This window comes from Platichthys flesus, chromosome 16, assembly GCF_949316205.1.
Source record: "Platichthys flesus chromosome 16, fPlaFle2.1, whole genome shotgun sequence".
Classification (NCBI taxonomy): domain Eukaryota; kingdom Metazoa; phylum Chordata; class Actinopteri; order Pleuronectiformes; family Pleuronectidae; genus Platichthys; species Platichthys flesus.
The window spans coordinates 979,818-1,002,711 of NC_084960.1; the positions used below are offsets into that span (position 1 = coordinate 979,818).

Here is a 22,894-nt window from a genome sequence, read left to right on the forward strand (position 1 = left end):
AACCCGAGTTCGTTTTTCACAATCGAAAAGAAGAAAAGAGAATTCTTCCATCCGTTCATCTCGTGACCTCAGCGTTCTACTCCTCCTGCCACCAGGCCGGAAGGAGGCCATCTTTGAACCCCTGCTCTTTGGTACCTGGACACATTTAAATGTCAGCAGTGGCACCACGCTGCCCCCCCACACTCCTTAACCACTTTATGGAGTGGTTTTAAAAAGGCCCCCCTCTGGTGGTTTCCAGTACGACACCGGGGGGCCACAGGTCACCTCTTCCTCTCCTTTCTTCTCCTCTTTTTACGCTCCTCTTTCTCTCCCTCTCAGCAAGTTTTAAACAGTCCTTCTTTCCATATTAGCCGCTCTGAGAGCCTATTAACACCCCAGCTCCTCAAGCCACTGCTGTTTTCTGTTAGCACTTAGCCACGTTAGCAGGGGGCTTGTGGGTAAAGAGGCTGCACTTTGCTGATGAAGAGGAGGAACTGCTTAGATCGGACCTGTGCGTGTTTTTGAAGTTTTATAGCTGGTGTTTTAAATGAGTTTTCTGGGGCTTTTCTATACAAATTGTTCTTTATTGCTGCCTCCGTCCTGCCCGGTTCCCTTTCTTCTCCCTGTCGGGCAGGGCCGTCTCTACGGGGGGAAAGCTCCGGGGCCGAGGTCGGAGCCTGTTCAGTGTGAGCTGCTTTATTTTAATGAGCCTCTGGTGCTTCTGTGCAGCACATGAACAGGCATGACTTTGAAAATCTTAAATATCTGAGAATTAACCTGATTGAAGAAGCCCCGATCGTACGGTGGCTGAATGGTTCATCTGTTAGTAGCCTGGGATATAAATAAGCTGTTTGTAGAAATCAGAGGGTGGAGACAGTGTCTCACGGACTGGACTTGAGGACTCGTCTCCACTTCCTCCAGCGATGCAGAATGCCAAACATCCTGGATACGAACGCAGACATCTGTTGCATCATTGAGGATCAGAGTCTGTGCAGGAGCGAGGTCACAGAGGTCACGGGGTCACAGTGATTCACACTCTCAGCACCCATGAGTCAGTCTCACCCTTTTCTTTACATCATCAAATAACTAAAACAGAACCTCAAGCATCAGTGTGATAAGAACTTCCTAAAGTGACAGAATCCACCATTCTTGACCTTGTCCCTGTCCCAACTGCCAACATGGAGGGGGTGGGGTTTATGGCCTGGACTGCAGTCAGCCACCAGGGGGCGATCAACACGCTTTGGCTTCACTTATGGGGAAAACGTTATCCCTAACCGTAATACCTGGTCAAACTAACACTAACTGGAAACAAGACAACAGCTGAAACTGTTGATTCTCCATGTTTTTCTACGTCATCGTTTACAAACGTCTCAGTTTCAGATTTTAAACGAACTCGTCTCCAGCAGCGTTTTCAAGCTTCTCTGATTCAGATCGAGAGCTTCAGCCTCAAACTCTGGAGCCGTGTGGACCTCAGACGCGTTTTAAAAGTAGTACTGTAAGTTTGGATGAAGCATTCATGTCAAATTCTTTAGACACTCTCAAGAAACCTGGTGAATATATGAGTGGATTGTTTCATCTTGATGTTCCACCTGATGGTTCTCCGTCTGCTGGAGAACCTCGAGTGTCTTCATCATCCTGTGAATCCAGATTCAGCTCCAGAAACGATCTGCAGTGAAAACAACAAACGTTTTTTTCACTTTGAGACGAAAAGAAAATTCTCTGAAAAGACACTTCTCCAGATGCAGCGACTGGTGGGCGGAGCTGAGGGAGGTGGGCGGGACCCTACCGACGGCTGCTGCTGCTGATTGGTCAACACCAAAGTTGATGTGTGTGCTATTGGCTGCTTCTGTTCTGGGACATCGGAGCTGCTGGTTTCTGAGGTGGCTGATGAGATCAGCAGACACACACACACAGACTCACACACACACACACACACACTGTGGCCTGGTTTCATCTCACTCTTTCTTTCCGACTCTTCTTCCCTATCAGACGTTTCCTTCCTGCAGAAACGAAGCGAGGCCACAACAGAAGTTTCACAAAGATCACATGTGAAGTTATTTCAGCGGATTTGAAGACAAATACACGTTACCAGTATTTTCTAGATCTACATAATTTGTGTTTAATTGGTTAATTAGTTATTTACTGATCAGATGAGGTGGATGATAAAGTAAATATAAAGTAAACAGCCTCAACAGAACCCTGGAATCAGTGGCTCAGCTCATGTTGGCCTCACACTCACTCTGCCATGGGCGGGATGTTGACGCTGAAACAGCAAAGACCGGATCTGGATAATTCCTGGAGACTTGATGCAGAGGAACCGATAGTTTAATGAACTGAAGCAGAAGAGTATTCTTTAAGTATTGACTTGTTCTGTTTTGATAGAGCTCCAGATCTTTGATGTGCTGGTCGTCACTTGTTGCACAAACAGAATCCAGAGCCGTGGAACTCTCCCTCATGTGACATCTCTCATGGAGGTGAATCTTCTCTTGGGCTGCGATGACCACAGATGAGCAGCCGAGTGACACTGAAGCTGATCTCAGACATGCATTGAGCTCCAGATGATTTCAGGAGGACGTCAAGTAGCTGTCGTTTCCAACATGTGAAGGAAAAACAACAAAAGAACAGAGATGAATCAGGATGAGAAGAGGACACATGCATGTGGAGGACGGAGACGTGTTCTTTCAGTGATGAGGGTTCAATGTCCCGCAAACATGTGATCTCCACACGTCATGTCCTGCTTGTTGCTCCGCCCCTCACCTGGAGGCTCTGCAGGTCAGAGTGTGATTGTGTGACAGTTGTGTGACAGTTGTGTGACAGTTGTGGGACAGTTGTGGGACAGTTTTGTGAGTAACAATGTGATTATACTCTGTGTATAACAGGACCCAGGATCTGAGCAGCTCTGGAGCTTTTCTGACGACCTCTGGTGGCATCAAGGAGTAACTGCACTAACACAACCAGAACTCCCATTCACTCACACAGACCCTTGGCTCCTGCAGCCCCACAGAGCCCCACTGGTTCCTCCACTGGTTCTGTTACTGGTTCCACTGGCCCACTGGTTTTACTGGTGTGGGAGCAGACAGAGAGAAGACACTGGAACGGGTGGATATCAGCGGCCGTAGTCGCCACATGTAGGAAAACACTACAGATTTGGGGTGTCGGGGAGAGAGGGATGGAGGGAGGGGCGGCTGAGGGTAGAAGAGCGGCAGGGAGGGGGGTGTGTCCTGTGAGATGAAGGGTCGGGTTCGAGGAGAAGAGGGAGGCGTCGTGTTTCCAGACCAAAGGTAGAGAAAAGTGTCTGTGCCACATGGTTCCAGCTGATCGACAAACACACAACTACACACAACCGATTACACGTGAACATGCTAAGATCATGCTATCAGTTCATCAGAGATCAAACTCTGTATTGACAGTTTTAAAATATAAGGACAAAACTGTGAGTCACACAGTTTCACTTAACGTCGAGGTTAGTGTGATGTGAGATACCCCTCAAACCTCAAACCTTAAAAACTTATCTTAACTTAAAACGATTTACTGCAAGGCTCCGGTCCCCACAACGTGAGGAAAACCTGGATCCCCAACAGGCACATCATGTCTCTATCATGTATAAAACGTTGTGTGCACGTGTCAGAACCTGGACGTGTGTAACCAGCTCCTCACGGGCCGACGCACAGACACAGGATTTCTCACATGCTGCAGTTCTAGTACTCTTAAATACTTTCATACACAGAATGTACCTTTGTCTTTCTTCTGTTTTCCAATATCAGTTTTTGTTGTGACTCAAACGATACTGGTTCCAGGATCGACTCCGTGACTCAGAGCCGCTCTACAAGTGGATGCTCTGGTTTCATGAGACTCTGGAGACGCTTCACGCAGAGAAACTCAGAAACATTCCCCCGAGTCGGAGACAGGCCCAGAGTTTACTGGACCAACACACAACTCAGCAGGAACGATGTGTTGAAGTGTGTGTGTGGTTGTGTGTGTTGCTCTGGACAGTCTCTCTGGACTGTGAGGGGGGGGGGGCTCTGACTAAAAGTTGTTTCTGCCATTGATATAGATCAACATCCGCAGGCCAGATGTGTATGTGTATGTGTGTGTGTGTTGTGTGCGTGTGGTGTGTGTGTGTACTTGTGCGTCTTCACCCTACAGACTGAGGACATTGCGGCGGCTGCTCGATTCCTGACCCACGTTCTAAAGTCTGTGTGAAGGTCAGGATTTTATTTCAGGGTTAAGTCAATGAACAAAGTTGTTTGTGTGTGTGTGTGTGTGTGTGTGTCTGTGGGTGTTTTATGTGTGTACATTTAGGTGAAGAGGGTGGAGGTCTCCTCTGATTGGACGCCCCTGGATGACGATGTGAGTCACCATAAGCATTGTGGGTAGAAGAAGGAGAAGAAGAGTTTTCTCTTTTTGCTTCAGACACTCCCCCCCCCCCCCCACCCACCCCTTCACACAACCTTGTCCCTCCCCCCCCTCCCCCCGTGGAAAATCCGATTCCCCATCCACTCTCGTCCTGAGAGGAACACGCACTGGTTCTGGTTTGAAAGTAAATGTTCACTAACTTCAGAATAACTTTGACTTCAGGTTTATCAGAATAATGATCTGGGATCTGTGATGTCACCATGATTCCATATAAGGCTCATTATTTAAAGAGCTGGTTTCCTGCTGCAGGACAAACAGGGACTGTGTGAGTTATAGAATCAGATGATTTAGAATCGTTACAACAACTCGACTCTGTATTCCTGATGACTCATCTTCTTGTTTAACTTTGAAGATGAAGAGAGTTTGTTCATTCAAGACAAATGTGTCATGCACAGTCACACCGTGTCTCAGGAGTCATGTGCTGAACAAGATTCAGATTCAAAGATACAAACACAACATGGCTGTAAAACATGAGTCTGGGTCGTTCCCCCTGAATCCATCAGTCAGCTCGAGGGAACAGAGAGGAGCTGAACTGTTTTAGTTTATAGAGAATAATTCAAAACAGTTGATTTCAGAGGATGAGACAGAAATGAACACACGTCACCATCCCTCCTCCTCCTCCTCCTCCTCCTCCTCTTCACCTCACATAAGGAAAACTGAGTCGTGGCTGAAGTAAAGAGAACGAGGGACGACCAAGCGTTAACTCCACCCCCTCCATCACTTCTCCTCTTACAGGGTGTGTGTTTTCACCCTGAGCGACTGAACTCCCCTGGAATGTGGGGGAGAGGGAGAGGGAGAGAGAGAGAGAGAGAGAGAGAGAGAGAGAGAGAATATGGCCTCAGCAGCTCCTGGTGTGTTTCTGTTGTTGGACCATGTGTGTTTTCACGTGTGGAGAGAAATCGATTGTTCCACAGGGTTCAGTCAAATTAAAGAAAACACCTGGAACCAAACTTTTAGTTTCACTCGACACAGTGAACATCTGTTAAAGACTCATCTGAAGATAAAGTGTAGAAACAAGCTCTGTATTCCAACTCTTTCATTACATTTAACTTGTAGATCCTTTGAGTTGAGCTGTGTCATCCATAAGTTAAGGTAGTTAAGTTAAGATATCAACAAGATAAGTTAAGATATCAACAAGATAAGTTAAGATATCAACAAGATAAATTAAGATAAGTTAAGGTAAGGTAAGGTAAGGTAAGGTAAGTTAAGTTAAGTTAAGCTGAGTTTAGTTAAGATATCAATAAGAAAGTTAAGTTAAGTTAAGATAAGTTAAGTTAAGATATCAATAAGATAAGTTAAGTTAAGATAAGTTTAGATAAGTTAAGATATCAATAAGATAAGTTAAGATAAGTTAAGTTAAGATATCAACAAGATAAGTTAAGACAAGATAAGATAAGTTCAGATAAGATAAGATAAGCTAAGGTAAGGTAAGGTAAGTTAAGGTAAGTTAAGTTAAGTTAAGATATCAATAAGATAAGTTCAATAAGATAAGTTAAGTTAAGTTAATTTAAGATAAGTTAAGATCAGTTAAGTGAAGATAAGTTAAGATCAGTTAAGTTAAGATATCAATAAGATAAGTTTAGTTAAGAAAACAATAAGATAAGTTAAGTTTAGTTAAGATATCAATAAGATAAGTTAAGTTAAGTTAAGATATCAATAAGATAAGTTAAGATATCAATAAGATAAGATAAGTTTAGTTAAGATATCAATAAGATAAGTTAAGTTAAGTTAAGATATCAATAAGATAAGTTCAATAAGATAAGTTAAGTTAAGTTAAGTTAAGATAAGTTAAAATAAGTTAAGTGAAGATAAGTTAAGATAAGTTAAGATCAGTTAAGTTAAGATATCAATAAGATAAGTTCAATAAGATAAGTTAAGTTAAGTTAAGTTAAGATAAGTTAAAATCAGTTAAGTGAAGATAAGTTAAGATAAGTTAAGATCAGTTAAGTTAAGATATCAATAAGATAAGTTAAGTTAAGTTAAGATTCACTCATTACAGCAGCAATGAGGACGATAGGAGAACATGTGAAAGTATAAAAATATAATAAAATCAGATAAATACACGGGATGATCACCAAAGGATATAGAGAGTATTTGTACATGTGTGAACTACTGGAATAGACATATATAAAATATTATAATACTTAATAATATATATAAACATGAATATATGTAAACATTTAATAGTAAACTATATGAGACATTAAGACACCACACGTTTCCTGGAGAGATAAATCCATTGTGAATGAAAAGACAATTAAATAATAATAATACATAAAGAGCTTTCTGCTCTTCTATCCTCAATCTTTGTTCTATACTGTTATATTCAGATATTTGTTTATGATATAATAACATGACAGAGCTTCATCAGAGTTCTGATCATCAGCAGCTGATCTTTAAGTCAGTGAATCAAATCTGGATTAAACCAGGTCACATCTGACTGATGCGTCCAACCTGCAGCGACCAATCAAACAGCAGATTTAATGAGACTGAAGCTGCTCGGAGCCGCAGTTCGAGATCCTGCTCCCACCGTGTGGCCTGTCCGTGCCTGCCTCGCACATACCTCAAGTTCCAGCCTTCGTCTTCTAACAGTTTCCCTCTGCTCGTCTTCCTCTACCACTGAACCTGGCTGAGGCCAAACAGAGTCCTGTATCCCTCATTGAGTAAACAACAGGTTTGTTAGGAACAGAGGCTTCTCAGGTTTACGTTGAATAAAGAAAAGGATGTAAATGAATCTGATGTTTGATTCACTCTGTGTCTCGTATAAAAAGATGTTTTGGGACCTGAACTGCAGCGAAACTGAGATTCAAACTAAAGTTAAAGCTGCAGCAAGTTGATGATACAACCAGCAACCCACGGAAGAGCCACTCACATCCCACAATGCACCTGGGATCCATGTCCACTGAACGGTTTCTTATTGGGAACGTCTTTGTCTTCTCTTTGCAAACTACAAACACCAGTTATACAAAGTTACATTTGCTTGGCCCACACACACACTCACAGACACACAAAGTCCCACACACACACTGACATACACACACACACAAACACACACACACACCTGCATGGCCCTGAAGTTACACTAGTGTGACCTCTACCTATACAAACACATAAAGACAAGTCTGGACAGGCTGCTGCTGGAGATATAGACACCTACACACCCCTACACACACACACACACACACACACACCTACGCACAGATGCACACCTTCACACACACACACACACACACACACACACACACATGTGCAGGACATGTTGACACAGGAGAGGACATTAAATAAAGTCTGTAAATACTGAAAATATTAAAGATGTATGTTTGACTGAAGCTTCTCAATCACTGGTCCCACTGGACATGATGAATCCCACTGGTTCTCTGTGGTTTGACTGTGCAGACGTTTAACATCTGTGCAGATCACGTGTTTACATGTTGACATGTTTACATGTTTACATGTTTCACCTCCTGACACAGAGGATTTGCAGCTGATGCAAACAGTTAAAACTGCTTTTATCACACTTTCACAAATGAAGAAGAAACCTTGTGAAGTCCTTGTGTTTCCTGGTTCTCACGTCACCGTCTCATCACCTGTGAGATGGAACACGAGAGTTTCATGGAGATGAACGACCATCGTGACTTTGAGTGAGTGAAGCTCCTCGTGTCTCCAGGTTCTGCTCACACCGGATCAGACACCAGGTCTGAACCGAGCTGAACTCAAAGAGCTCTTTAGATTTTTGTCCTGTGACTGGGATCTGAAGCTGTTTCTCTCATCATGCACCTGCAACATGGAATCAAAGAAATCACCTCTAGAGCTCCATTTAGGTTTTTAATCTCACTTTATTCACCTCCAGTTGTTCTTCATCTGGTTTTCATTCAATGGATTAAAAAATGAAATGTGTTGTTTATTCCTCTTGCTTTTACTTTTACTATTTTCCTATTCGTGTTTTCTCTGTGTCTTGGAATGACTTGTTAGTTTCTGATAAGTTTCTAAACTTTTTCCTGAGTTAAAATAAAGGTTGAATGATTTCCATCGCTCCTCTGAAACCGGATCTGCTTCATGTTCATATTTCAGTTCTTTCAGAAAGTTGTGTTCTCTTTCTACACGTGAACACGTTCCTGTGAAACAATCTTTAATTCCCTTCACTTTGTGATCTGAGAATAACTCGTTTCTCTGGGTGTGTGTCCACGTCTGTTTGGACTTAAAGACACACAACGTCACCAGCTCTCAGTCACTTCAGTGTAAAACGCCCCCTGGTGGATTTCTGAACCGTCGGTGATACACGTGTACTGGTTTTTCTTTTTCAGTTGGGGGGGCAGAAGGCAGCAGAGTTGTCTGAGGGGCAGCCTGGTCTCCACGGAGGGGGGGAGCCAATCACATCGCTTGGCTCGTGTTAACGTGTTGTCGACCTCAGCTCCAGACCCGCCTCGTGTAATTCCATGTTACAGTAACTACAGAGGAAAGTCTCCTTTCAGCAACATGGGGTTAGAGCTGGGGTTGGACTGCGTTGTCTCTGGGTTCACCAGAGGAGGGCACATGCATGGCGTGCACGTCACACACAAAGACACACACACATACACTCTCACACACACACACACACAAACACACTCAGGCCTGTTGTTGTTTCTGAATTGTTTCGTTCCAGTTTCACACAGATTCTCCTCTTATCGACTCTCAACCTGATCTGGAAAAAAATCACATTCATCATCAGAAATCTGTGAGAACAACAAACTCCAGCAGAAGATATATATATATATATATATTAATATATAATATACAAATACATATCAAACCCCTCCCTCCAAACATTGTGAAGGAGTCGGTGAAGAAGATGAAGATGTCAACAAGACAAACATGAATAAAACCAAGTCAGTGATGTTTTGTGTCACTTCCTGTCTCTGGGTTCATATTCACGAGTCTTTATTCTTTAGTCTTTATCTGTTATGGGTTCTTAACCCTCCTCCATCTACATTCTGGTTTCTGCGCTGACTTGATGTCATTTTACCACAAACACAAGAATCATGAAGCTGCTTAAATCCCAGTGACAGAGTTCTAGCGCCCTCTAGTGGCCACGCTGGCAGGTACCACACGCCTCCAACAACTGCCCAAACAGACCAGAGATCAGAGAAAGAGATGGAATATATAAATATACTATAACAACCATAACTCAGCAGTATCAGGTGTAAACACACTCTTTCTCTCCGGTTTCTTTATTCAGTTTATAGAATGGCTTCATAGTTAATTTACTGCTCAGTATATAAACAGTTTATGGTTCTAGATTAAGATTAAGGTATGTTTATTTATACCAAACACATGCACCACACACTCATGCAGGTAGGTAAATTTAACCTCTGCATTTAACCCATCTGGTGCAGGACACACAGAGCAGTGAGCGACCATGGACGGCGCTCGGGGAGCAGATGTTGGGGGAGTAAGGTGCCTTGCTCAGGGGCACTAGACAGGGTAGGGAGACTCTTGGATTTTTGGACAGATCAATCCAGGTTCGTCTGTTGTTGTCTCTCCGTGGAGTCGAACCAGAGACGAACCAGAGACCTTCTCTGCCCATAGTCCAAGTTTCTACCACTTGACCACCGCCTCTCCCTGTAAACTGAGGTTCCTCGTGTGTGAGTCTAGAAACCTGTGTTCTAGATTCTCTGAGTTTCACAGCATCTGCAGCTGAAGTTGATGAACCTCGACTGTAAAAGACAAACTGCTCTGATAAATGAAACCAGTGGACGTAATTGTGTGATGTGGATGAATTAAACTGGGTTTAATGGTTCTAGTTCTCTGTGGAATCTTCATTTTCAAGCAGTGAAATGAACTGGGCCCTGTGATTGACTGGTGAGCTGTCCAGGAAGTAGTCTGCCCCGATGTCAGCTTGATCAACCTGTGAGCCTCCGGAGGAACAGAGGGAAACTTGTAGAATTCTGAACAAACTGGAGGAGATAAGGAATGTACTGTAAAGAAAACTCCCACCCGATAGATATTAATATACATTCAGTATTTATTACTCTTTACTTTGTACATGTACTGGATTGTAGGCTCATATGAGATTAAATAAATTAGAAATCCCTCAACTGAAATCAGCACCAGAGTCCAACTCTCTCCTGATCTGGATCTGTACAGACTGAGTGTTTCCTCATGTGAACAGAACATCGATCACAAATAACAAAGTTCACAAGCCGTTGATTTCATTTGTGAATTTTATGAAATTCAAACAGAAAGAAACACAGTAAGTTTGTCCTTATTAAATAAGTTGGATCCGAGTGGCTGTGACGTCACGTGTGCTGATCCCCAGCAGCTCAGGAGTTGGCACTGGTCCGAGGTCCTCGGTAGATGTGGATCCTGGCCTCCTCATCCAGCTCCTCCACGATCCTCTCCTGCTTCACCGACAGGATGGTGTAGGTGACTGGAGACAGCAGGTTAAAGGAAACAACACTGGGTTGAGTGTAGAGACCATTAGTCTCTGTGTTAGATCATCTGTAAATGTACAGGACATTCATATGAGGTCCCTGACTGGAGGACCAGTCTATGTAAGGATGAGGGACCAGTCTATGTAATGGTGAGAACAGGTAAACAGTGAAGGGCCAGTCTATGTAATGGTGAGAACAGGTAAACAGAGAAGGACCAGTCTATGTAAGGGTGAAGAACCAGTCTATGTAATGGTAAGGACATGTAAACAGAGAAGGACCAGTCTATGTAATGGTGAAGGATCAGTCTATGTAAAAGTGAGAACAGGTAAACAGTGAAGGACCCGTCTATGTAATGGTGAAGGACCAGTCTATGTAATGGTGAGAACACGTAAACAGAGAAGGACCAGTCTATGTAATGGTAAGGACATGTAAACAGAGAAGGACCAGTCTATGTAATGATGAGGGGCCAGTCTATGTAATGGTGAGAACAGGTAAACAGAGAAGGACCAGTCTATGTAATGGTGAGAACAGGTAGACAGAGAAGGACCAGTCTATGTAAAGGTCAGAGACCATTATACAGGTTTGGGACCAGTCTATGTAATGGTGAGAACAGGTAAACAGAGAAGGACCAGTCTATGTAATGGTGAGAACAGGTAAACAGAGAAGGACCAGTCTATGTAATGATGAGGGACCAGTCTATGTAATGGTGAGAACAGGTAAACAGAGAAGGCCCAGTCTATGTAGTGGTGAGAACAGGTAAACAGAGAAGGACCAGTCTATGTAATGGTGAGAACAGGTAAACAGAGAAGGACCAGTCTATGTAATGATGAGGGACCAGTCTATGTAATGGTGAGAACAGGTAAACAGAGAAGGACCAGTCTATGTAGTGGTGAGAACAGGTAAACAGAGAAGGACCAGTCTATGTAATGGTGAGAACAGGTAAAAAGAGAAGGACCAGTCTATGTAAAGGTCAGGGACCATTCTAAAGGTTTGGGACCAGTCTATGTAAAGGATACACATCCCCACCACGAAGGCCCCGATGCTCAGGCCGGTGATCAGGTTCCTTCTCCGGAGCCGCGGCGCGTTCTTCTTCCAGAGCTCCTGCTGCTGTTGCCGGAGGAGCAGCAGCTTCTCAGCCGATGTCCCGGCTCCGTCCCCGGGTCCCGATGACTTCCCCTCCATGTTTGATCCGCAGCTGCTGAATACATCCGGTTACATCACCTGAACCGGAACCCTGGAGAAAAACACAGGAAACTGCTCACAGCGCCACCTGCTGTGATGGAGTGTGTACAACTATCTCATAGTTATCAACCTGTTTATATGTATTGTATATTATATGTAGAATATTAATTATGCATATAATCTGCTGTGGTGTTTTAATCTCTGGTTTCTTGTACAGTTATTTCAAACAGTGGCTTTACTGCACATAAAATCTATTTGTAATTATAATGTAATGTAATGTAATTCTATAAGGTCATTTTATTTCTGTTGATTAGTCCTCTGTCATATAATTTTCACATTTAATTTCACTAGAAGCTGATGTTTATTACAATTTAATACATGTAGAGTTAAATAATACCAAACCCTGAGGGCAGGACGCTGCCAGGGAAGTGAACACACACACTTCATCTTTACATGTGAAGAAGAAATAACCAAATACAAAGGTCATTTGTTTGAAGTAAAGATTCCAGGTTTATTCTGATGATTTCTACAAACAGTCACAACCTGATACTGAGAATAATCAGATTTACCATCTTTCTTTAATTCATCTCTCAGCTCAGCAGGTGTGTAGTCGTGTCCTGTCTTTCAAATGGATTCACCACAAAATTCAAAAATTCAACAGTTTCATCTGAGAAAGAATAAAACTAAAGCATGTTTCTCACCATTCTGCAGGGATCTGATCCAACAACACGTCAGAACCAAACTGAAGCTCCAATGAAACTCTAACATGAGCCTGAACCAAGACAACACTAACCTAGTCTTATCAAGATAATATTTCAAATGAAAACTACACACATGTGTAAGTGTTGAATGCACATGGGCAAATATTTAAGACTTTAATTGGCTAAGATTGACTTTAAGATCCATGGATACCATGATTGTATTTGTAAGTTTTATAACTTATCAAAGTTATGCATGAAAAATATGAAATTATTACAAGTACTGATATCTATAAATAGACTGTAAGTAAACTAGCAGCATGTTCATCTGCTTTTATTTAAATAAAAACAAAAAGGTCATCTGACTCAGGTACATGATTCTTGAACCTCTAACACACAGACACACACAGACATACACAGACATACACACACACACAGTAACTGTATTGAAATGTGAAATAGCTGGCCGGATATCTCCAGACTACTTCACATTCTTGAATGGTTTTGAAAAGTGGTTTAATATCTTGTTTTGTTTATGATTCCCAGAAGAGCCGGACGACCAATCAGAGCAAAGAACTGAGCGACGCAGCAGATTGGAAGAAAGCAAACCAGCTGTTAGTTCTTCTCCTCTGAGGATAAACCTTCACAGTCACAGACTTCAGCTGTGTCTGAGACTCCCATTGGTCGCTCCTCAGTCGGTCACTGCATCCACCCCCCCCCCCCGGTGAGATTATTGTTTTGGATCAGTATTGTACGTATTGTATTGGTCCGACTATTTTATGGAGGGAAGTCGGTCTGGATGGGGCGTGACCAGACAGCCAGTGCATGAATCAATGTGAGCTCGCTGATTGGTCAGGTTTCCAGGTTAATACCTAGCGCCCCCTACAGCCACAGAACACATCACACAACTGTGTTCAGTGTGAGACTAAGACCCTGAAGTGAATGTACCACGGCTCCGAGGCTCCAGAACAAAAATATGTAAGTGTGAAATAACTTCAAGTATCGGGTGTGTAGTCACTTAGAACTACACCTGGCTCTAAAAAGATTAAGAATGATTTTAGCTTATCAAAATACAGCTTGTGTGTCATCGTCCACAACGAGCAAGCTTTGGTTTTTAAGTGCCGGAGTGGAAACCAACAAAAAACAGAACTGGGAAAAAGAGCAGTAAGAGCAAAAACCTGAGAAAACTGTGTCTCAGATTGAAGATAAAAAACCTAAAGCAACCCAGCCGCTCGGAGGAGCAGCTCAGGAACCTGCAGCCGGAGGAGGAGGAGCAGCTCAGGAACCTGCAACCGGCGGAGGAGGAGCAGCTCAGGAACCTGCAACCGGCGGAGGAGGAGCAGCTCAGGAACCTGCAGCCGCCGGAGGAGGAGCAGCTCAGGAACCTCTAGCCGGAGGAGGAGCAGCTCAGGAACCTGCAGCTGGCGGAGGAGCAGCTCAGGAACCTCCAGCCGCCGGAGGAGGAGCAGCTCAGGAACCTGCAGCCGGAGGAGGAGCAGCTCAGGAACCTGCAGCCGCCGGAGGAGGAGCAGCTCAGGAACCTGCAGCCGGAGGAGGGAGCTGCCCGGCGGCGCTGAGAGAGGAGGAGTCGTGGAACGAGTCAGGAAGCTTCTCGACGTACTCCACCAGCTCGTAGGAATCTCTGATGTCCTTCAGGCCGAACCAGAAGACGGTCCACAGCCCGTTCACAAAGCTGCCGTCACAATGTTTGAAGTACCTGGACGCACAGAGAGAAGGAGGCGGAGCAGGTGGAGTTAGATTCACGATGTAATCAGACATCAGAGCTTTTAGTAAATCAAGAAACAACAAGTGAACAGAGCTTAATGTACAGTGGCAAGAAAAAGTGAGAGAAAACTTTGGTCTTCAATGCATTTCACTTAAATACAACGTCCCAGTGTTCAAGCCGACCTGCACGACTGCATCGCATCCTCAGGGAACACTTTAAACTGAAGCAGTGAACTTTCAGTCATGAGTGACACCCTTCAAAAAAGTGTGTTTGTGTGTGTGTGTGTGTGTGTGTGTGTCGTACCACGGGTTGATCCTGTTGGTGGCCCTCGACCTCCAGAACAGTTTGCCCAGGTCCTGCCTGATGCACTCCCACAGCACGTGGCTGGTGCCCTGGCCCTGTTTGCTGCTGCTCACCACGAACTTGTCCAGGTAGGGCGTGCCGCTGTTCACCGGCTCCATGGTGATGATGGCTGCGGCGCTGTAGCTGGAGGAGTCAGAGAGATCGTCCACATCAGCTCCTTAACATCACGTTTCATCAATATCAGTGAATTGTTCTCTGGGAAAAGTGTAAATGTTAAAGAAGTCAAATCAATCCCTGGATCTTCCCCTTTACTCAGATTCACACCACATTTTAATCTTCCACCAAGTCATACTCCCCAACAACAGAGGCTTTGAATGAATGAAGTCCTGTGGCAGGTGAAAAGCCCTGCAGTGCCTCCTGGTGGACAGAGGCAGCTACATACCCAGGGCCTCCCTCGGACACAGCAGTGTTAATTATGAGCAGGTTATGAATCAAGACATTTGTTAATATCTGTAACAGTATCACTCACCCTTCAGAGAGGTAGATCGAGTGCAGGCGTCCCTTTAGCGACTCGATGTATTCTCTCCTCAGAGTTTTATCAAAAGACTTGTTGATGAGAAGCATCAGACGCTCCACATCGATCCCATCCAGAGAGCTGTAGCTACACACACACACACACACACACACACACACACACACACACACACACACAAAGGGACAAAGTCTAAAAGGAGCAGATTCTGGGTTGAATTTAGGCTGAAGACTCAAATTAGAACTTTGTGTTTGTGACGTCTACTCACCGGTGGATGGGGTCTCCGTTTTTAAAGAGCGTCCCCGACCCTAGGGGGGGGGGGGCAGACAAGATGAAGCAGTTTTAACCTCATGCTAAGTCACACCTTAGAGTCCGTGCACGTGTGTGTGTGCATGTGGGAGAATCGTCCTCACCTCGGTGGCTGAACAGCTCCGTCAGCATGGTGCTGGCGGAGGTGATCACAGCGGAGGACTCGGCCGGCAGCTGGTTGAGCAGTCGGGCGATGGTCGCCACCCGGTGGCACTCCGCGGCGCTCAGACCCGCGTCCTGGGACAGACTGGGCAGGTCGCTGGGCAGCGACACAGTTCCCAGCACCTGCAGCAGAAGAGACAGATGTTCAGGAGAAGTTTGATATGGTGGAAAACACAGGAAGCAGAAGATGGTGCTGATTGTAAACATCTCAGTTTCTGCTCATCCAGACTGAATCCAGCCCGGATGCTTCAACCCAAACAGAACCAGCACCGTCTCCAGACTGGTGTGGACTCTGGGATCTGCAGCCCAGCTGAGGTCACCTTGCTGTCTCGGCTGCGGAGGCCTCCTGAGCTGTTCAGGAACATGACCTTGTGCGGCTGCAGGGCTCGAGAAATGGCTGCCGTCACTTCTGTCGGGTCCAGCATCACTGAGCAGCCTCGGGCGTCCCTGCCCACGGGACAGACCAGGGGGATTGTCCCGCAGTCCAGGGTCCACTGGAGGAGGCTGGTGTCCACAGCGACGTAGTGAGGAGCACTGGGAAGAAGACGGGACGGAGACGGGTGTGAAGACAGCGAAGACGATGGATGCTAGGTGACGTGAACCTGAGGCCCTCACCTGCTTCCTCGTGGGGCTTGGTGCTGCAGGAGGAAGGACTCGGCGGAGAAGAAGGGCAGGACGGAGGCCGAGTGCTGCTGCAGAGCCTCCGTCAGCTGCTGGCTCCGCTCCACCAGGCCGCGGCTGCACCGGGACCCGGCCTCCGCAGGCCCCGCCCCCTCAGAGGACGACCAGCCCATCACGACCACGGGCTTCATGTCCATCCGCTGCAGGAAGGACAGGCCGAAGGCCAGACTCTGCACCATGTCCCTGCTGTCCGTCACCGAGCTGTCCACCTGGGAGAGACACGCCCCGGCCAATCAGAATCAAGGAATCAACAAGAGGCTGAGTTTGATCAGACAACAAAACAAGCAGGTCATCACCTCTGCTGTGGAAGAAGAACCAACGTTTACACACTTGAGTCAGATTTATCAAATTACAAACTCTCTTCACACAAAGAGACACAAACTGAAGAGTGATAAACATATTAAACACATTAACAGGCTGACGGCTGTTTATCCTATTCTATTTTGTATTTTTCATATCTCTAGTCTTGTATTTTAAGTTTTGCTCTTGTTTTCAGATACACTTACATCTGCTTTACACTTATTTAACATGTTTAATATTTTAGTCCAATGCACAACTTTGTGAAGCTTCAGTTATTTATCTTTAAATCTGATTTTATATTTGTCTTCTATCTGTTGATCTATCTAAAGCTAAATGATCATAACTATAACAGTAACTTGTCAAACTGAATCCAAATATATCAAAAATAAACTTGATAATATTAAAAACCAAAGTGACTTGAAGAAGTTATTAATGGAGAACGTTTCCATGGTAACAGGAAGCTCATCCAATCAGACGTTCCACCGGAGGATTGTGGGTAATGTAGTATTTCTACTGAATAAAAACATAAAACATAATAAAACAGGTTTTTAAACACGCTGTATAATTTACAGACTCGAGGCTTCTACAGGAAAATGCAATATGATATTAAACAAGTTAATATAATAAAACCACAGTCTCCCAGATGAAACTCCCCCAGAGATCAAACAGGATTTAATCTTTATCTTTATTCTTCATATAAAGGTGAATAGGACCCGAGCTGGTGAGCTGACCCACCTCCAGGACCGCGAAGGCCGGGGACTGCGCGGCCGCGGCCCTCTGGAACTGGGTGAGCCAGTACCGGGCCTCCCGCGGGTCCCCGCCGACCTCGCCGAGGAAAGCCTTCACGTCCCGGTAGATGAGGCTCCGGTTCGCCGGCATGTGTCGCTCCGCGGCGGAGCAGTTTCCCGGGGGTTCCTGCTGGGCCAGAGCCGCGGCTTTGCCTCGTTTCCCGGCCGCGTCGGAGCTCACCATGCGGGGGTGCGGACCCAACAACCTCCGCTGCCTCAGCCCGGAGCTCTGGGTCGGTACCGGGACACCCGGGCCGGACAGATACTTCCCCGCCAGGACCACGGCCCGAGAGCCGCACGAGCCGGTGTTCACTGTGGCCATGCTGCGGGACTCAGGGCTCAGTCTCCCCGGGGCTGGTTGGAAGCTGGGGGAGGGGGGGCAGGTCCCCGGGGTGAGGCTGCTGCTGAGTCGGCACTTCTCAGGTTTCATCACCCGGAACACGGAGCCGCTGCCGGGATGCCGCTGAGCAAAGGAGGGTCGGAGGTAAGATTCCCCTCAAACTACACGTTTATCATCTTAATATTAATAACCTCGTTATATTGAACTTTAAGAAAGTACGTTTACAAAGTGCTTCAGATATTAAAACACAAAACACCTGCAATTACACATTTACTGTAATTAATAGTAAAAATATATAATATAAATATATATACTAATAAAACAAAGAGAGGTGAAGAATTCAGGGTCTTTGAAAAACACAATGAAGTTGTTAAAAGACATTTTATAAAATAAGTTTAACATAATTAAAGATGAGAAAATACAGAAATATGAAAAGACAATAGAATAAGAGCAAATATTACAAATTGAATTAAGAAAGTTCTGAGTATGTAGATTATATATGCACCTTTCCCTGCAGTGGTTTATATGAAATGTTATTAATAAAGAGCAGTGGATCAGGAGGATTGTACGAGTCAGTCAGAATCTGATGTTTGCATAAGAAGAAGCGTTTGTACTTAAATGTGTTAAAAGTAGTTTCCTGTTAAAAGAGGACACTGAGGCGTTGACCCCAGCCCCCACCCGGGCCCCCTCACAGGCTCCACCCCCCCGAGGCCCCTCACAGGCTACGTGCTACAGATCCTGGATGGATGGATGATAGACTCATGACATCACTATTAGCCTGTAGGGAACATGGTCTGTTGCAGTGACACTGACACAAACTCTTATTTCCATCCAAAGTTCCAGTTCACTGCCTCTGCACTTAGTCCACAGACCATAATAACACCAGCTTATAATAACACTTTCTACACTGTAAGAAATGTTCCCACTGGTTCTCTCTCTTAATGTGAAGTCAAATGTATTTATAGCTCGTCCTGGTCCTCGCTGATGTCTTCATGCTTCTGTCTCTGCTGCTTCCTTATCTGTGTCTGTCATCAGGCTGGACTACATCTGCCCGAGTGCCCTCAGGCAAACACACACACACAGAGGGCTATGGTGCACGTACTGTATAATGTTCAGGAAGTGATTAGGGGGGGGGTTAGATCAAAGGTTTTGTGCAACGGGAACACATCCCCCCCCCTCCCCCCCTTCTTCTCCGGGGCCAACAAGGACGGCCATCTTGGTTCTGTTTCACTGCTTCGAGACGACTGATGCTCAGGAAACTTTCACAAAGAGACAGAATAATCATAATAATAAGAGTCACTCATTCAGGTTCCACATGACCTCGGCTTCCTCTGTCGACCAATCACAGCCGATCATCACCGATCCAGCAGATCTATTAAAGATGAATGACTGTCATTTAAAACAAGGTGTGAATAAAAGATATAAGAAAATAAGTGAAGTTTCTTTATCCCCAAAACACGACGATCCTATGTCCTGGTAATAAAAATGCTTAGTCATGATTTTAGTTACAGCTTCATATTAAAGTAAATAATAATAATATAAATGCAAATACACAAACATAAGGATGTACATTCATTCATTCACTACTTTGTTTATTTACTATCATTTATTTATTTTAGTCCAAATAAACAAGCTCTTCAAAATATAGATATAAAGCAATAAAGCAATAAGGTTTAAAAAAAGAAGGAAAACACACACACACACCTCCCCCCCCCCCCCCCCCCCCACACACACAGACTAATAAAATGATAAAATCTAACTGATTCAAAGTGAAATCTAGTGAAGAACTTTACTTTTACTGGAGGATTCCTTCTTCTGCTACTTTGTACTTGACTATAAAATACAGTTACTGCTCTACTACGTTATATTAAAAATACTGAGAGTTTTACTACTTGCTGACAAATTACAACTGAATCAACACAACTGGACGGATTTCCATGGAATTCAGTGGAAGGATGTTTACTGGGTCAGAGATGAACTCATTACATTTAGGTGCTGATCACTGAATTCTATTATCTTGATGAAATAATCAGACATATTAAGAAGACAGATATTATATTAAGCAGTCGCTGACAATGGAATGTTTGTGTCACAGGATCTCTTATAGCAATGCTCAGAATATTACAAGCAAAAACATATTGAATAAAAATGGGCCTTGATGGAGGTTTGAACTCGACTCAGTCACATTCTAGTTTGTTGAATGAAATGATTTCTCTCGTCCGTCCTCACTCGACCTGCAGATATGAACAGTTTGAAGAACAGTAGAGGGCAGTAGACACCAGGGGCTGCAGGGGTGTGTGTCTGTGTGTGTGTGTGTGTGTGTGTGTGTGTGTGTGTGTGTGTGTGTGTGTGTGTGTGTCTCCTGGAAGCCGGCCCAGCCACTGTTAGACTGACAGTGAGCGGCGGCCTGCGAGTCAACACAAACTGAGATATGATGATGCGGCTCAGTGAACTCTCCAGTGGAATCCGCTCCCGGAGCTTCTGAAGTGACTCCAGCTTCAGATGTCGTTTCAGGCGTCAACGTGTGAGTCACTGGGAAATCTTTACACAACTGGAATCAGACTTTCTGCACCAGAACAGATGAGACACTTCCCACAGCAGATTGATGCGCTTAGGGTTTTACAAAGAACACATTTTCAAGTGGCTCAGCAGATAAATGTGTTTCATATTCTTGTCGAAGCCTCTAAATCCCATTAAGTCAGTTGAACTGGTTTGTCAAAGGTCTGGGAGCGAGTCCTCGTCCACTGGTCCATCCTTTACATCCAGTCAGTCATCGTCAGAGGACGAGACACCTGAAGGGTTCACTTCTTTCAATCAATCTGTGTCCCTGTCATCCCACCTGTCTGCACGTCTGTCTGCTCGTCTGTCTGTGTGGGTGGTCAGTTAATCACAGACTGTCTGTGGTCCTCCATCCTCCTGAAGGCGAGAGGGCAGATTAAACATCTCTGATTAGACAGGCAGCAGCTTGTGTGAGCACAGATCCATCACGAGGGCGTCCAGGAGACGTCTCTGAGCTTCGTCTCCTCTGGACCGAACTGTGAGATCTGTGGACGAGACAACAACAAAGTGAATCTCTCACAGTTTCAGATCAGAACATGTTTAGAAAGAAGCTGTTTGTCATTCAGCAACATCACAATCTTAATAAAGAGAATCCAACATTTGGAGAAATAATAATAACTCACAAAGTCATAGAAATAAATCACAATAAAACACATAACGTAGATTTATGGGTTTTTAACCTGCAGAAGAATTTGGGGGAGAGATTGTTCAAATTGAAAAAAACAGAGGAGAAGAGAGACGTCAATACAGGTCAGCCAAAACAGACACATGACATACTTAAAAAAAATTATAATATGACTTTACAACACTTTAAAAACTACCATAAATTCAGAGGCTTTAATATTTATATTAACAGTTATTATCTGGTGATTTGCTTTTTTAAAAAGACGTTTGGAGACATTTCGTCCAACATACATATAAAGAATCTAAATTCTCACAGCTTGTAAAAAATAAATCAATTTGTATCGTGTTGCTGGTGATATTCTTATTCTCCTAATGTCAACACATATTAAACTGAACTAATATCATCACAATGATTTGTTTTAAATCAACACAGCTGCTGGTTTAAAATCACATCACATATAAAGCTGAAATTAGAACCTGAAAATGCACATTTAAATCTTTTTGAGAGCTTTTGATGAGAATGACCCAATAAAAAATAAACTGTGTGTTCATATCTAATGAGTCAGATCAGATCAGGGTGGAGCGTGAGGCAGGTGAAGCCTGATGATCATCAGCCCAGTCCAACCACTGGTGAGCTGTGGGACATCACTGCAGATGATTCCACCACTCGTCATGATGTGACAGGAAAAGATTGATTTTACTACAGGAAACTACGGTAAAGTCTTTTTCCTATGTTGTGTTGACGAGTCCCTGATTTCAGTGTTTTCTCTTTTAGATCACAGACCGTCCCTCACAGTGACCTGACCTCTGACCCTGTATCTCTGATCACTCTGTCCCATGAGGCCCGAGGCAGCTCCACCTCCCTCCCGCTCCAGTTCAAGCTGCCACTCGTGTGCTAATGAAATAAAGGGATTCAAACAAAGCGCAGAAGGGACTCGTGTGTAAAATGGAGAATTCTTCACCAAACTAAATGAGAGGCTGCTTTGATGCCGGGCAGACAACACGCCCACGGCTCCTCGGCGGTGCCACCCTGCCGCTCTGCCACCCTGCCGCTCTGCCACCCGGTGCCACGCGGCCACTTGAAACGCTCAATTAGAGTGGCTCTGTTGGCGGATTGGATGCAGAGCCCGGGTGGGCTCATTGGTGTGGTTGGACATGTTGGTGAAATGTGGTTATGTGTGGGTATACCGTATTTACCCTGGTGGTGGCAGACTGTGTGTGTGTGTCTGTGTGTGTGTGTGTGTGTTTGTTCTCTGTAAATCCAAACATGTGATCTCCTAATTAAAATGTCACTACACAGAACATTGAGAACTAAACAGAGCATCAGGTAAAGTCACTGTATTTTACTACGACGTAAACAAACACGCGTTTCTCACTGATCTGATTTAGCTTTTTGTTTATTTTGTTAAGGTTTATAAATGTTCTCTTCAATTTGATTTTGGCTGAGAAAAATATTGTTGACACCTCATATTTCCATGCATTTTATTTGAATAACCCTGAAGACGTTTGTTAAATAAATATATTTCATTTGGTTACTTATGATATTATTTTGCGTTGGGGTTAATCTTCATTTTGTAGAACTATAAGCATTTGAAATGCTCTAACATCCGTTTTTTCTAACCAGCAATAAAAACAATTAAATACATTTCTCAGATGAGGCATCGATTGATCAAGAAGAGATAAATTCATCTGTTCAGTCACTTTAGACGATGTAAACTTTAAAAGAATTGATTCATCAATTAAAATTAACTTTTCATAGAATTAGAATGAGACAAACAGATAATCTGAGAACAAGTCAATACTATTTTTACACATAATAGTAAGTGTAACAATGCAATAGCATTTTTCATTACTCTCGTCACTTTCATGAACAATAATAAAGTTT

The 22,894-nt window shown here is 44.1% G+C and overlaps 2 protein-coding genes across 6 annotated transcripts; both read right to left on the reverse strand.

Annotated features, from left to right (window-relative positions):
- Positions 1–10,577: 10,577 nt before the first annotated feature.
- On the reverse strand, positions 10,578–12,020 carry LOC133971627 (cytochrome c oxidase assembly factor 3 homolog, mitochondrial). Its single transcript, XM_062409060.1, has 2 exons — positions 11,822–12,020; positions 10,578–10,801 (listed from the first exon to the last, which is right to left on the reverse strand). The coding sequence occupies exons 1-2, from the start codon at positions 11,985–11,987 to the stop codon at positions 10,695–10,697; spliced, it is 273 nt and encodes a 90-aa protein (XP_062265044.1). The 5' UTR covers positions 11,988–12,020; the 3' UTR covers positions 10,578–10,694.
- A 453-nt stretch (positions 12,021–12,473) lies between these two features.
- On the reverse strand, positions 12,474–17,910 carry nags (N-acetylglutamate synthase). Of its 5 annotated transcripts, none has more exons than XR_009924367.1 (9): positions 17,434–17,910; positions 16,333–16,607; positions 16,038–16,251; positions 15,660–15,840; positions 15,515–15,554; positions 15,244–15,375; positions 14,715–14,897; positions 14,101–14,402; positions 12,474–14,004 (listed from the first exon to the last, which is right to left on the reverse strand). XR_009924367.1 is itself a non-coding variant. In XM_062408580.1 (9 exons), the coding sequence occupies exons 1-9, from the start codon at positions 17,806–17,808 to the stop codon at positions 14,186–14,188; spliced, it is 1,584 nt and encodes a 527-aa protein (XP_062264564.1). In that variant the 5' UTR covers positions 17,809–17,910; the 3' UTR covers positions 12,474–14,185. The 5 variants fall into 5 exon arrangements, 3 of the variants coding, with proteins under 3 accessions (XP_062264564.1, XP_062264565.1, XP_062264563.1); XR_009924368.1 differs by having other exon boundaries at positions 12,474–13,938; positions 14,038–14,402; XM_062408580.1 differs by having other exon boundaries at positions 12,474–14,193; positions 14,227–14,402.
- Positions 17,911–22,894: the final 4,984 nt, after the last annotated feature.